The 17,072-nt window shown below is 33.0% G+C and overlaps 1 protein-coding gene across 1 annotated transcript in view; it reads right to left on the reverse strand.

Moving 5' to 3' along the window:
- Positions 1-10,311, reverse strand: part of Ance-3 (angiotensin-converting enzyme Ance-3) — a 179,870-nt gene extending 169,559 nt beyond the window's left edge. The window contains exon 1 of the mRNA XM_076115152.1: positions 9,586-10,311. Coding sequence (XP_075971267.1) covers positions 9,586-10,224 — 639 coding nt within the window. The 5' untranslated portion in view covers positions 10,225-10,311. The remainder of the gene's footprint in view (positions 1-9,585) is intronic.
- Positions 10,312-17,072: the final 6,761 nt, after the last annotated feature.

The raw sequence follows: 17,072 nt of genomic DNA on the forward strand, positions 1-17,072 counted from the left end.
TAATTCGGCTTTAGAAATGTGCTTTATTTCCCGGTTACTGAATAAAAATCCTGTGTCGGTCATGAAACTATCCTTTTAAATAATTTCATCTAAACCTGTTCAGTAGTTTAGAAATGGAAAACTGACAGACACACAGACATAATCTTTATGCAAACAAACAAACAGACATAATTTTTGAACAACATTAATACCAAGTTCCAAGTTCGATTTCCGACTCTACTGTAACAGTAACAAGTACTTTATCTAATAGACCGTCGTGGTCACACAGTAACAAATGAAAAAAATTAGAACATGTGACGTCACCGTGTCATAGACCATGAATTCAGCTGATTCCGAGCCAAGGTGAAGGTAGATATTATCAAATTCTTTTATTACTATGCGTTTTGACATACTTACTTAATTTATAGTCTAAGTCAGTTTTAGCTTGAAATTGTGAGACTTTTAGACACGTGTTTGGTACACGTGATACCTATGCTGCCTTAATTATATTATAAATGCGAAAGTTTGTGAAGATACGTACGGAAAACTGAAGAAAATGGATATGGAGAAACTGAACGGTTTTTAATGAAATTTGGAATAACACGTAGGATACCCCAGGAAATCTTTCCACGCATATGACGTCACGGGCGAAGCTAGTAAGTATATTATAAAACTTAAGCTTTCAAATGGTCCAGGTTTTATGTATTTTTTAATGAAAATTGGCAATACGATGATTACTAGCTACGAGGCGGATATACTTTATGTGGTCTATGAATAACTATTACCCACGTGCTTACTCATCTTTCATCCATTTCTTAAAGGCAAAATTTTCAAAAGGAATATTAATAATTTATATTATGTCTTAGCATCGGAGTCCGATGGATGAGGGCGGCCCAGGACCGGTCCTATTGGCGCTCGATGGGGGAGGCCTTTGTCCAGCAGTGGACGATTCCCGGCTGAGATGATGATGATGATGATGATTATGTCTTAGCATAAAAATATGTAACCAAAATATTAAGAGTGTGTTGTCATCTTACAGTGCTAATTAAATCTAACCAAAAAAGTAGCAAAATAATGAATGTTGACGATTTCTTGGAAAATGTAATTGCAATGACTACAACGTCTGTAAGACTTAGGTATTATGACGTTAAATATTATGAACTAGCTGACCCGTGCGGCTCCGCTCGCGTGAATTTCGTACTGTTGCTTATTCGTTTGAGCAAGCGAATTGCGAAGCGCTCGATACACCTACACATAAAAATGCTAACAACTCTTTTGTCATCTAATGGTTATTTACGAAAGGGACCCGAAGAGCACACAATGTGACACAGGCTCAGGTAGGCCTGATTTCCTGTGGTTACCTTCTTTTCCGCTCTCGTCTGTAGGTATCCGTACCAGTTTACAGTGTAAAATATAATACCTTATTTTAGACTGACCATTGCTTACCCGTCTGGATTCAGAATATTATTATAGCTACAGACAGACCTATCTGCGCCGGAGCTCTTCACACGCGTAATAATGTATACTTGCGATGATACGTCCGAAACCGCGTAACCCGTAATTATTTTTTATATATCATCCGTTGTTTATTTTTTAAAACTTACCACATAGTCTGTTTCATAGCTATCCAATTTATTTCCAAAATGCAACCAATTAATTTGGTTATGTGTTTCGAACAACAACGCCATCTGTTAGTTGCGACGAACAACGACAACAAACGAAATTACTCGATTTGCCATCTAGGATATCCCGACCGCGTAAACCAACATTTTTGTGTAATATATCATACAACATTTATGTTTGAAAATTTTATAAATGTATGAGCATTTCTCAAAATATTTGACCATACTCTCAAAAATAGTCTTAAAATAAAATTCATATATATTGGACATATTACGCTAAATATAGGTAGCTTAAACTATTCAAATTCTGAATTTGTGATTGATTTTCTGTTTTAGAGATGTTTTATATAAAAAAACTGTAAAATATTAGTTAAGGGTAAAATAAAAGTTCTTTTTTTGTTACTTGGAAATCAGTGTAGAATCATAAAAACTCACTCAAATTGTTTTATGTTTTTATATTTTTCTATGTAGATTATAACATTATAACATGTTGAGAAAAGATAAATTGTGAATAATGTAATACAATATTTTTTATTGGCACTACATCTGCTTTTTTGTTACCATTAACACTTTCTACTCACAAAGTTTTGTTTTTCTATTAAACTGAAAAGGAAGAATGCTATATTTCTTATTTATTATAAAATATCTGTCATAAAGTTAATTTTAAACCATTACTTATTGTCTTTAAATTTAAAATAATAACAATATTTAACATAATTATCAGCTTTATTTAGGGACAGTAACAAAAATAGAAGCTTCGGTAACAAAATTGGAAATGTTAGGCTTAGCATACACATACTTGACATTATCATAAAATGGAAATAAAAAGTAGTAAAAATCAATACAAAAAAACAAAAATTACGAATGTTTTAAACATTCCAAAAATAAAAGGTTCATCAAATGAACTAAAGGAAACAAATAAAAACTTGTGCCTACTTATTTATCATCTTATTTTTAACAATACATTACAATCAATTAAAAATCCATTCGAAAAATAAAGTAGGTACTTTAGTGCTACGGTCAGCCGATTCTACCCAGCAACCGTTTTTATTTTGTAATATTTATATAGATATATATATATTACATATTAGTACAATACATTTATTGTAGTAGTATGTAATCGGCATTATCAAGTTTGGTGCTCGTTTGAAAATGATGCCCTATTCATGTTAGATCCTATGTAACAATTTTTAAATTAAGCAATATCAACGCAACTTTAGAAAGAGAAAGCAATATTATGCTATAGGAGTTAAAAATAAACCTACAACAAAATTTTTATGAGATGTGTACTTGGCTTTATAAAATCCTTTTTTGTTACCCCGCGTTCCGATTATACGTTACCACGCGAAAGTAACAAACACAGAAGTAACGAAATGAAGGTTTTACATATTCAAAAAATAAAATTTCCGTTAAATTCTAACAGTTGAAACAAGTATTTTGCATCAAAATGTAGTGCATAAAACTAACTGTTAACCAATTTTAACAAAATATTAAATCACTATGAACTTACCTTGACACAACGTAACAAATCCTGGAAAGAATTTGTGGCAGTGCAGTGTGAAGTGTCTGGTCGCGGTTGTTGTTGACTCCAAAATGTAATTTCAACAATATCGCGAAGTTAAATGTCATCTAAAGTGTTTTCCACGAGTAAAAACACAAAAAATTTAACACCTTTTGAAAAAAATCGATACGATAATCGGTAACAAAATCTGAATTTTGTTTCGGAACTTTTTATGGGACAATATTAGTTTTGAAATAAAATAAACAAGTATAGCATGTTTTACAATAAACTCAATATTACATGAATTTTAATACATTAATCAGTGTTTTAGGATTAAAATATATATCTAGGTTCTTAGAAATTTATGAAATTATATGAATTCGAAATCACTGCGGTCACCATGGGACAAACTGTTTTCCATACTACGAGAATTTTGATATTTTAGATTATTACATTTTAAAATTAACTAATCAGTTTGTACGCTATTTTGATATTTTGTCTGATAATTTAATAATATTGATGAAGTAATGACAATCGAATATATTAGTTGTAATATCATATTAAAAAAATAATCTAAAACAAAAACATGGGACATTGTGATAGTGGATGTGGTCAAAAAAATTGAGAATTGCTCGTATAGCATGTTTCAAAGGTATTTTCTTTACAATAAAGCCATTAAAATAAATTAATTAGAAAAAACATGCTTTGTTGCGAACTATAACGCCATCTGTTGGTTGGTGCGAACAACAGGTATCGATACGGCGGGCGCCGCGTTAACTTTATAAATGCGAATGTTGGGAAATGGATTGTAAAGCCATCTATGGTCTCTATAGGGAAACGCAGGTTCAAACGATTTTTACGTATTTTTTTCAATTTTCTAAAAATCTTTGAAATTTTATGCTATAAAAAGTATCCTAGAAATTGTTCCACTACTTATTCTATGCATATACCAAATTTCAGTGCATTCTATTCGGTAGTTTTTACGTGATAGCGACACATACAGACGGAGGACAGACAGACAGACAGACAGAAAAGAAAATTATAAATTGCAGATTCGGTATCAGTATCCGTTACTAAACATCCCCCATTGGTTTTTTTTTAAATATATTCAATGTACAGAATTGACCCCTCTACAGATTTATTATAAGTATAGATTGGACTGAATTGGATATAAAACGTAACTCATGGTAGTGTTCCAGAAATCGTTTCGAACTTTAAGCAAGCAAAAATTAAATCTTAAAGAGTCATGTTCCATACGAAAAGGACTAAGGTGTGCTTTGCTTTTTTTAACAATCCATAAAATCACACCTTTTTTTCCATAGAGGTAGACAGCGAGCCAAAGACGCTACAAGCTACTTTAGTTCGGTGTTTTTGGACTTTTGTAATAACTCTAAGTTATAAAAAGCGGTAACAAATCAATTTTCAAATAAGGAAATAGTATCACACACTCAATCGAAATTCATAAAAAATAAACTTTTCCTTTTACATTTATACATTTCCTACATTACATTTTGTGAGCCTATAACAAAGAATAAAAAACAAATACAAACGCACAAAAAATACCATTGTTGTATGGGAGCCCTCTTAGATATCAATTTTAATCTGAGTTTAGTATGTTGTTATAACAGGAACAGACATACATAATCTGTAAGAAAACTCTAAATATCTAACTATCACGACTAGACGGACAAAGAGACATCAGATAGGGTAAAACCCATAATATTAAACCTAAACTAATCTGCTTTTAAACTCTCGCGTTGCATGTTTAATATATAATAGGATACAGGAATTAACGCGAACACACATTTTACCTTAAAATACCTATCGTTTCAGGTTTCACTCGCCGTAGCTGACCTGCGACCACGGCGAGTGCCATCCTATTTTATGCTAAACTAATCTGTATCCCATTTCTTCTTAAGAATATGGTCCAAGTTTTTACCCTTTAAGTAATTAATCCTAAAAATCAAAAAGATATGCGTCACAAATCCTAATATCATCTTTAACCATGTACTCATTTTTTCCCCCAAAAAAATACCTTTCAGTCACTACGTGTTTCATAACAATCACGTAAACACAATAATACATTTTTTATTTTCTATTGTGCATAAATTGATGTTTTTTGTACAAAAAGCCTCAAGGCTTCACTGAAAATTGATAACCTTATAATATTGGGTGCTATTCTATCAAATTATGTTAGAAAATGAGATTATTTTTTGTTAATCTTTGGTTAAATTAGACTGAAATTCAAATACCGAAATAGACCATAAAATGTAAAGTAGGTATACAATCAATATAGATAAAACTCTTTCGTTACTGAGTTACTGATGGACAATGTATAAAGAACCTAAACTACTGAAGTTGAAATTTGGTATGAAAATTCCTTGGAAAGTGAAGTGAGAAGCACTAAGAGAAGATTTTTGGAAATTCCATCCCGAAGGGGGTGATATTCAACGAGGGCAAAGTAGCGGACGGGAAGCTGTTGGACAGCTGTGCATTTGAACCCAATTTGATCGATTTTGATCAAACTGAGATCAAATTCTCATTCATGAGCGACTAATAGGTAGTGCGTACATAACTTCTAGAACCATAAACATTACTAACTATGACAACAAATAAAGGGGCTGAAACTTAGAAATCAAATAATTTTATCGTATGGTTATGAATCTGAGTGTTGGTCCAAGTTAGGTAGGTTTTAGTCTTATGTACAAGACCTAATATATTATTTAAATGTTTGCTCTGCCAACAAATACAATATAATAACAACAAAAACTACAAATCAAAAAGCTGTCATAAGAAACCATGTTTTATATATACCCAACACTACAAATAAAAACAAAGCTTCCGGAAACAAACGCTACTATTTAAAACCAATTTCAACCCAGCTAGTGTCATCAACCACAATTATTATGGTCACAAACCAATTACAACCATATACTTTTCCTCCTAAGAAACCGAATACAATAAGTAGCCTTGGTTTAATGAGTTATCTTATTGTTGTTGTACCCTAAGCCTTATAGGTCATATTATAGGTTATAGGCGCCATTTTGTGACGGCCACAGCGGCCATTTTGATGTCAAAATGGTACTGCAATAGTTTTAATCATTCGCACGTGCTAATTTTTATATAATTGTTTTAGTTTTTTTATGGTGATCTATAAAAGTTAATGTTATTTTAGGTCAGTTATTATTTTAAATAATGGTGACGTTACTTTCGATCTAATATTATAATTGTAATGTGTCTTTCTGTTACGTTTTTCACGCTAAATCACTAAGACGTTTTTCATAAAACTCTAGATAAAAAAAAATGGTATCCAACAATCAATAGACACACCAATGAACCTGCACAAGAAAGCTCGTCAGGATTGTTTGATATTATAGATCTATATTGTTAATAAATACAATTAAATAGGTAGTATAGTGTAACCGGTCTAGAAGAAACATGTACGTTTATGAAAAAAACTTCAAACTAGTTCTCAGTAGAGCTCATTTTGCCATACCTACAGCTGATAAAAATGATATGAATATAGCACTATTTTCTTGTTTAGGGTGATTAAAGCGAATTTCAAGATAAACAAATCATGCTCTTGTACGCATCTCGTATCATCCATATGGATATGCAAAGGGGGGGCCTTTGCCGAGAAGTCGGACATGTAAATCATCATTGGAACACAAAAAAAATCTTAACAAATAAACAGCATGACGGAAAATTAATTTAAACATTCACAATGACCTGGTTTTCAATAGTCTTACTCCACAATACTACGGATCTCTAGTATTTAGATGACATTAATAAATTGATTACAGAACAAACGATGGTAACCATGATCGGTGTGACACCATAGCGAACCATTGTTCTGATACAGACACAATGAATGCAATCACGGATGTTACTCGTTTGAATCAATGGGTTACCAATATCCTAGAATTTTGAGGCTGTGAAGAATTTGATAAAATCAATGTAGAAATATCATTGATATTGTAGACTATTATCCCTGTACAAGACCTACTACTCATAATACATTTTCTGATCAGGATTTCAGGCTCGCCTTAATTTGGAATTAAATGGTCAATCAGTCCAAAAAACACACAAAAATAGTTTTCTTCAAAAATTACACATCATATTTATACTTAAAGGTTCTAGCGAACTTTCTAACCTAAGTAAATATTTCTGACACAAAATATAGCAAGACCAGTATTTTTTGAACACAAGTAACTAATTTTAAAGTTAATTATATTTTTTTTACAAATTTTGACTTTTAAGTTTAACTTAACTTCTATTTCAACTATCAGTTGTAACATTAACAAGCACATCGTAACATTATAATGTTTGTACTCAAACAATATATTATAAGGAAAATTTTGGAAAGCTCTATAGAAACGTAAAAAAAACATTTTTGGTTCTTTAATTTAACCTTATAATAATTATGTTACACTAATATTTATATTTTACTAGATAACTCTTTCAACACCTCTGAAGCAAATCGAAGGTTACAAAAAAATCATCAACAGCATCAATTGTTCACTTGTTCAATACAACTAAGATATCGTTCGACATAAGGTCGGTATCACAAAAAACGTCCAGATAGAAAATATTGAAACAAGTCACGACCTACATCTATGGCATGGGTTCCCACGAATACGTGTCATAAGAAATATATTAATTAGATCTTGATATGAACATTGTTTGGTTGTGTGTTAATTGTAGAGAGAATATGGAGGTAAATCCGGAAATATTTTCGTACTACAAAGCCTACATCAAACTGAAGGCTGGCGACGTTGGTGTGGTGGTTAAAATAGTCAACATATAACATATAACTATGGATAGCGGACGTGTGTTCGAATCCTTCATAAAACTCGATAATTGTGTAATCCATAAGTAGCGATTACATTTTATTTGAAATGGTGAAAAGCAGCGCGTTACATATCTAGTCATCAGATTTTCAATTTTATTATTCAACCTACCCCAGATCAGCCTACTAACTGACAAATACATACAAGCAAATTCTCATGTTTGCAATATCAGCGCACAATTTAAAAAAGACGATGTTGAGGAAATACTACGAAACTAATAAATTTAGTTTCAAAGAGGATTTTCTTGGTGTTCACTAAACACTTATTTTTTATATGACACAAAAAACTATATATGTGAAATTAACAACCATAAAAAGAATCGCTCAACGCCATCATAATTACACCATACATACATCACATTTTTTCCTATTACTACACATCACAAAGCGATTTTCCATTAACAACAAACTCATCACCAATCTCTCCCATAACGAAACTACGTAATAGCACAATACCGACTCTCTACAAAAACAGAGAAGAAACATTGTACAGAAACGCACATACATTGTTCAAAGCATGGGAACTTGATACCCGGAAACTTTCCATGTGCTATGGGAATGTGCGAAGAAATTTTACTGTTTAAATAATATAGTTTTATTTTATTTAGCTTTAATTGTGTTTAATTTCACGATGTTTTAACAAACTTTGGGGGTTAGAAAGATACAACGAAAACGAGTGTCTAACTAGACTGACTGACAGGCAAAAAGTCTAAAATCACTTTAAAAAACGTTTAGTCTTGTGTGACAAAGTTTGAACTAAATTAGCTTCACTTCAGTTACATGACTTGAATAATGTCGTGAATCAAAATAGAAAATTATCGTGTGTGTAGATTTAAAGACAGTATGTTTATTTTTAAGATCTCTTTCTTCTCTTGAGGCCAGGGTTACAACCAATTGAAGTACTGCTGGACCTTTTAAACAAGTTGCACAAAAAAACTACGTCTACGAAAAACGTGCCTATTTCAACAAAATGCCTAATGCTTTTAATCCTTTTGAGCCCAGACTCATATAAATAATAATATGTTGTTGATTATGACTAATATTTTCAACAAAAACATATATTAAAAGAATAATTTGGGTACAAAGTTAATTGCAAGTACATTTAGTTCCCAGGGTATTATAAAATGTGACACGTCATTTCAACGTGGCTGTACCTACTCGCACATTGTTTATGTGATAACGATCTCAAATACTAGTCATTTACTTGTACGTAATTATTGTACGAACATTCAAATAATATGCTGCTTCTGTAAGTTTGAGTAGAGGATTATATAGAAAACTATGTATTGTAGAAATTAGATGCTGACAATATTAAGTTGTACGCAACAAAATTTTAGATTTATGATATAATGAACAGTAGCAAATCACTACGATTGTCGAATTCCCATTAGATCACGTTATAAATTTTCATAGGTTACAACCTAAAAAAATTTTATGTATCGAAAATCCCACAGTGTTATAACGAGTAAATATTTAAATCGCTAAGCTATTGGGTACTACCATTCATAAGGTAACAATATTTACAAATTTTCTAATAAAATTTTAATCGCACATCACACAATATACGCAAAACATCATAGGACAATTTTATCTTAAAAAGTTTTATATAAAAATACAATTTAATTGAAACTTACCGCTGCATGTTGAGTAGCATCATTAACATCAGTTTCAAAATTCCACTGAGCGGCTACATTGTTCGTACACTCTTTCGACGCTTGGTCATCAGCTTTAGCCAAAAAATCTCTAACTTGCTGCAAATTCACATGTTGCAGCCTTTCATCTATAGTATTCCCATCGACCCCTCTATTAAAATCATAGGGATTCGTCCCAACATAATTAGGATCATTACGAACAAAATTGGGATCATTTCTCCTAAAATTCGGGTCATTATTGATGTCTATAGAATCATCTCTGTTCCTCTCATCATACGGTCTTCCAGTAGAACTGGGGTTCCGATTATTAGCAAAATTAGGATACCCGTTGTTATTTATATCGGGATTTATTCCAAATGGAGTGGAAGACACTGAGTATACCCCAGGAGACTGGCTCGAAGACACGGGTCTTGCAGTACTGTACTGAAAATTCCTGTTCACATCGAACTGGTTTCCCGGTGCGTTGATGGACGCAGGAGTACTAGACAACAAACCGTATCCACCGTAATTTCTCTGCGTACTCGATATTGGCGGCAAATCGAGCTGTGCTGTTGCAGAAGTGACAAACACCAGTATAATTTGAAACCACATTGTGAAGATTTTGTTATGAAAGAAGTTCATGATAAATTGGTCAGGTAGACCAGTCGCGGTGTTTGCAGCCAATGGTGCGTGGTGCTTGGCTGGTATCGCGAGTACGACTGTCCGTCTGGCTTACCTCTGAACTAGGGCCGTGTGAATCGGCTTTGTGTCTTTGTACTTCTGTTCCGAACACTTGAGGTCATAATGCGTCATGGCTTACGTTTGTCGTTAAGTTACAGGATTGTGTAAAATGTGTAAGGATGTATTAGGATATTGGCGTAAGATATGTTGTCATATGACAAGCAAAGACGTGATATTTTTTTTCTTGTATAGGTTAAAACCATTAAAAAATGCATATAGGTCTTATGATGTGACAGTTGTTTATGCAGTAGCAAATTCTTCTCAATTTAACGCCTGTGTTAAAAGAACATTGTCATATGTTCTTACAATATTATTCACCAGCAGGGTTCACTTTGTTTTAGCATAACCCTATTACAGTTAACTTACAAGGTATAAAATGTACATACTATAATGCGAAAAGACAAATCCCCGACCTAAAATATCGAAGCTATACAACATTAATATGTTATGAATTAGCATTAAGTCAAACATTACAAAGACCAAAAATTTTACTCAAAATGATTTAGAAAAGCCCTTCAGTTCATTAGCACTTGCAGACCTAGATATCGCAACTACCTCCCGCTGTGCGTTACCTCTCAATTAGAGGTCAGAGGTCAAACCAAGTCCTCCGCTTTACCTAAGTAATACCACCTTGACTTAATTAGACGACAGGGTTAACAATGTAACAGTAGCGTTTAGTAGCCGTTGCAAATGTTCATTCATAATCATATTATTAGATTATTACAGCAGATGAAAACTTGTAAAAAACATTGTCTAGTTCTTTCTAGAGATTTAAGATATTACTTAGACAAATTTCAACAAACATGCTTAGTAATCTAGGTAGATAAAAAAGTGTATCAGATAATACGGATGATTTGGATAGGACCTAATTTTCATTAAATATGCCTGGAAATATGGATTATTATGTTAACAAAACTCTGTATATTCCACTCTCTACGCCGAACTCAATTGATTTATATGAGATTGGGCGGTGGTGTAGATGGTATGTTGAAGAAAGCCTAAGGTAATAAGTGTCACATAACCACTTAGTATTACCATATTATTATAATTTTATTCACATTTTACTATAGTTCACGAATATGATAAAATATGTATAATTTAATTTATGAGTATCCTTCGCGCTCTTAGCTTAATAAACCATGTTCATCGGCAAATTGCTATAATAATAATAAGGGTGTATAAATTGATTATAGTATTAAATGATAATTTTATGCACCAATGGTAAAAGTAATTAAAATAAAATTGACATGGTCGTCTTGCATTGATTGTGCTATTAAAAGGATATAATTGAAGGCTTTACATTAATATGAGAAAACAATTAAAGATCGATTAGAATTATATCAATTCATAGCGTGCAATAGGTTAAAATCTGAACTTAGGGATGGACCAAAAGACAAAATATATTATATTCCAAGTGCGTGCTAGGTTGCAGGATTTCACTCAAAGTGATACGTTTTGCTCGTCGCTTAGTATTTATTTATATATTTGTTACCGCCTTACGTTAACAGTATACACTACACAGTCATGTAAGTTATAGGTACATTAAAATTTAAATTAATTATAGAACATTGTAAGATAACAAACATTAACATTATAACAAAATAATAATCTAATGATGAATTTATGACGAATAGTGCTAGGGGTTTCGATCGAATGGAGGTAATGCTCACTGGCTGTTAGGAGAGTTGGTATCTTGTCTTTAAATAAATCAAGCTTGTCGTGAGATAAAAGAATATTATTAATATGTGTTAGAGCTGGTAGATGACATGCCAAGTTAAATCACCGAGCTTCGTTTGAAGTATCACCGACACATATCGCGGGACATGTAAAACAGATCGAAATCGGACAGTCAAAATTTGGTTAATTGTATTAATTTCTATGGCGCCAAAATGTCGATTCTGTCCACACAATACTATAGAAATTAATACAATGAAACAAATTTTCCGATCAACAAATCCTTACCGTCCATACGCTCTGATTTCGGCGCAATGGATGCGTAGCTCTAGTTTATCGTAGCTTTGAAATTTCTGAACGAGCTCTTAAAACGTACTTTGTACTAGAAATGACATACTCTTTATGACGCTACATTTAGGTCATTTACACAACACCCAAAACCTATCAACACTCCTCAGCATTTTCGAAAGCTAACACATAACGCTACACCCAAAGGACGTAAATCCCAGTAGTAATTGTTATATAACTACACTTACACATTAAGCAATGTAAGTGTGCACCTAGCCTAACAACGTTTGACAATTAACTATTACGAGAAAACGTTTTGACATTTTGAATATTTTAACTTTTTTTTAAGGTCAAACGAAAGTGTAGGTAACTTTGTAGTTCAGGTACTTAAAAAGATTCATTATGCATTTCTCAAACGTGGCGCAGTGGTTAAGCCCTACCATGTCGCTACTACTGAGTATAGCGGTCTTGAGTACGATTCCAATAGCAAATAAATGTTTAGATAATATATGTTATTTTGTAGTCTTTTGTTAAAATTAGCTAAAGCTCCGAAGGCATAAGATAAACTTTTCAGAATATGTCTTCGTTAATAAAAAGTACAAAGAAAACAAATATAAACCACGACTTGTCTATAAAGGCAGATATTAATATCGCTACTGAACAGCTAGGATGACTATTATGTTTATAAATACTACTTTGCACCCAAGATAGTCAGTATGACTAGACTATTCTCTAGTCTCTGCCTGCCCCTATGTGAAGAAGCCGTGATTTTTTGTATGTATGATGGCCAGTATCCAAACAATTTAGTTCAAAGAGAACTGTCTCCATCCTTTTCTTTCTACAAAGCATTTAACTACTGCTCCTACAAAAGCAATGATAACAAACAGTAGGTCACGACTTCCTGAACGTATATGTAACGTTGCGTTATCACTACTTTCGCTCTTATCGCTTTCTTTACTACGTGCTTTGAGTATAAATTGTCTCAGCGTTACGTAGGGTTAGTACTGTATCCTAGATAGGTACTGTTATGTGGCTTGCCTTAGAGAGACATGTGTCATATTCGAAGGTGTTGATAGAGGTGTATGTAAGTGCAACCTTTTGCAATTAATGTGATTGGTCCCTAGTTATATATCTTCTTATTCGTATTCATAGAGGGTGCTTTAGAAAAAAGTGTAAAACTCGTTTCGGCTATATTCGATGAGGGAAATTATTCGTCCTTTAAATTAAGTTTATATCGCGGAAATTGAGACATTATTCAAATTTTGTGGAGATGAGAAAATAAATCAATAATACGTAAATAATTTATTAATAACACTCTATATAGAAAAGCAAATGACAGGCTGATGACTAATCCTTATTGAAAAGGATAGTCAGAATTCAGTGTTTGTATTTAATTTCATACTAATTTAACTAAATAGTGTGAAAATTACAAAACGCTATGGCACGTACATGCGTAATATAAAGATGCCATCGTTTTCTACACCACTCGACAGGGAATTGTAAGTGTTGAAGAAAATTCTGTGGAATTGTATAGAGCCGAGTATACCCCTGCAATATTATAACTCCTGCTATCTGGTTCGTACGGCTGGGCCTGCTATCAAATATAAAATCGATTATTGTTGTTTATAAGTTAATTAAGAAACTAGATATCTTTTTTATGAAGTCCCAAAATTTCCTAAATGTAAAGTTACTTAAGATTTAGTCGGTCCTATGTAGAAGGTATGGATTGCTAAATTATAATGTTTGAAAATCAAATTTACAGAAATAATAGTAATCATAATATTATTTAGGTACGATCATTAATATAATAATTTTTCCGTATTGATAAATAATGCCAATCGTCATGTGACATTGATAGTATCAGGTTAAGTTGGCACGAACTACAAAGAACAATAGGAACCCTAAGGTCTTTGCCTTAATTTGGATAACATAGGCTATCAAAACCCATCAACATACATGTGGCACTTAGTCAAAGAGTGATCAAGGTCTTATAACTTAAGGACACATTACCGCAAAATTTACTCGTGATGTTACTAAAGATAATGCGGGGAAATATTTCTAAGGGTGTGTTGTGGCTAGGTTCGTAGAGTATCTATGTGTATCACGAAGTCTCGGGTTCGATTCTCATTTTGGGTAAAGTGATATTAGTATTTTCTAATCTGATTTAGAATGATTCACAATAGCAGTCTAGAGTTTAGTAACGTTACATGGGACTAACATTGTAAATGACAAAAGTACTTTTGCGTGATGCGTAACATATTTTCAACCCAATCATTAACTATCGGAGATCAATATATTGACATGTTAGATTTACAATGAAATCTATATTTCATTGTAAATCTCTAAACTCTCTCTCTAAATCACTCTTAGTCTATACTTAAATTACTTAGGGTATTTAAACATTGAACCCGCTCATTGTTGTTTGTTTAGTTGTAGTTTATACTTTTTATGTGTAATTTAGTCACCATCACTTGTAGGAAGTTATATAATTATAGGTTATTATCACAACTATGTCATAATAATGACACCATGGGAAATTACTATCACTAATTACTGTCTGCGTCATTGGTTAAATTGTTGCAAACCAGTTAGTAGCATGACACCTTTGGAGCCCTAATTATATAGCAGGTTTTACTTTTTTCAGCTGAATACAAATAATGTAATAGCAAGCTTATAATGTATTCAATAAACGCTTATAGGTTACTCTACTTCTTTTGTAATACTGAACCACACTTTCCACGGATACATTTTCAGTCTCAGAGAGGTTACAAACATACAAAATGAGGACACAATCCATGACGATAACACATATGTATTTCGGGCGAAAGTCGAACTTACTTTGTCGTGGTCGAAAGTCTATGGACACCTTACTGCAAGACAAGATTTTTTCTATTTTATACTGTCCCATTGCTGGGCAAAGGTGGTACCCAAACTCTTCAACTGGCCACGATCCTCGGCCATATCCTGCCAACCATCCAGATTACTCCAGATATGCAAGACAAGATATGAACATAAAAAAAATCTAAAGTATACCTACACGCCATAGCTTTTATTATCTTAATCTATACTTCTATACTTATAATATTATAAAGCTGAAGAGTTTATTTGTTTGTTTGTTTGAACGCGCTAATCTCGGGAACTACTGGTCCGATTTGAAAAATTCTTTTAGTGTTAGATAGCCCATTTATCGAGGAAGGCAATAGGAGCAGAGTACCAGTGAAAAATGTTACAAAAACTTGGAAAATTTTGATTCTCTTATCTGACGCAAGCGAAGTTGCGCGGGTCAGCTATCAGCTTAAACCGTACACATAATAAATATAATAAAATATTTACGTACCAACACCTCTATACCCATATCGGTAACGATACGCAATTTTCCTATTGTGCCAGTTTTACCGTGGGAATTATCCAAGTGTATACACATAACGTTATAAATATGCATGTACCGTACGACGCATTATAGCTCAAGTTACTGCAAGGACAGTACTTGAAACTCTTTGGAAACGCCCTTGAGTTTAAACGATACGCCTTATAAGGGAAGTAATGGCACTGTTTGCAAGTGTCGTAACTGACACGTGCTTAGTTCTTAGACACCATAGAAGCAGAAGCATAAACTATCATTTGCGAATTTAGTCGGTGGATATGTGACAGCCTCGATGCGATGGTAGTGACGTAGAATACTACTGCGTCGGGAGGTTGTGAGTTCGATTTCGGCTAAGAACACGTGTTTGTGCGATGACCAAACATTTATTTTTTTGGATTTAGTTTTACTTTGTTTATATCAGCTTACCCTTTCTCCCAACTCTGTTGGAGTCGGCTTCTAGTTTCACCGGATGCTGCATACCAGCATTTTATATGGAGCGACTGCCTATCGGACCTTCACATTCACGGACATTCACATCCCAGTTACCTGGATTATTACACGATACCCTATTGTTAAAATCTCGTGAACGATTTTTTCAACAGACATCCAGACAGCATGAAAAACTAGAAGGGTTGAGCTACCTCAAAATATCATAATCGACAAATGGGTTATCATATTATCTTTATTAATGGAATGTTAGAAAGATTCGCCACCATTTTCAAGGTAGCACGCACCATAAGTTGTGACCTAAATGACTTCCCTAAACAAAGAAACGACTTTTTCTTACCATTATCAGTCTAATCCTAAATTAGCATAAAATATAGGTTTCACTTTTGTGACATAATTTTAAGAAGAAAAAAAATAGAACAACGCATTTCTATCACAACTGAATGTGAACTCTAATCCTTGACAATAAGGTTGAAATTCTCATGAGCGCTGTCCATTGCTGACCTTGCAAGAAACGTCGCAGTGAGAAGGCAGTCGTGCGCGTAATGAATAAACAATTTTACTATTATAACTAAATGTTTGTTGGTATAATTTTACGGCAATTTTATAACATTGAGTTGTAAGATTCGTCGCATGTCTTTGAATTTGACATTGGACTTTTGCGGTGCATCTTTGACCTTATAACGTAAAGGCTTGTCATCTCAAAATTTCACTTCGACTAGTTTGACTATGACTCAAACGTTCTCGGGATTTGTTCTAAAGTCGTTAATTTTTTTCGGAGTCCTCTGAAGTTTGATCAACTACACAATTCATAATCACAGGGTGGCCCACTGCTACATAATAAAAAAGGTGAAATTAACCAAATAATTAAGTTGAAAACTAACTAACTTACCAAGTAAAGAAAGCTGGAATCGTTAAAGAAAAAGCAAATTTTTCCATTTAACAACAACAAAAAAAATTGTTACTCACATACTTG

This window comes from Anticarsia gemmatalis, chromosome 6, assembly GCF_050436995.1.
Source record: "Anticarsia gemmatalis isolate Benzon Research Colony breed Stoneville strain chromosome 6, ilAntGemm2 primary, whole genome shotgun sequence".
NCBI lineage: Eukaryota > Metazoa > Arthropoda > Insecta > Lepidoptera > Erebidae > Anticarsia > Anticarsia gemmatalis.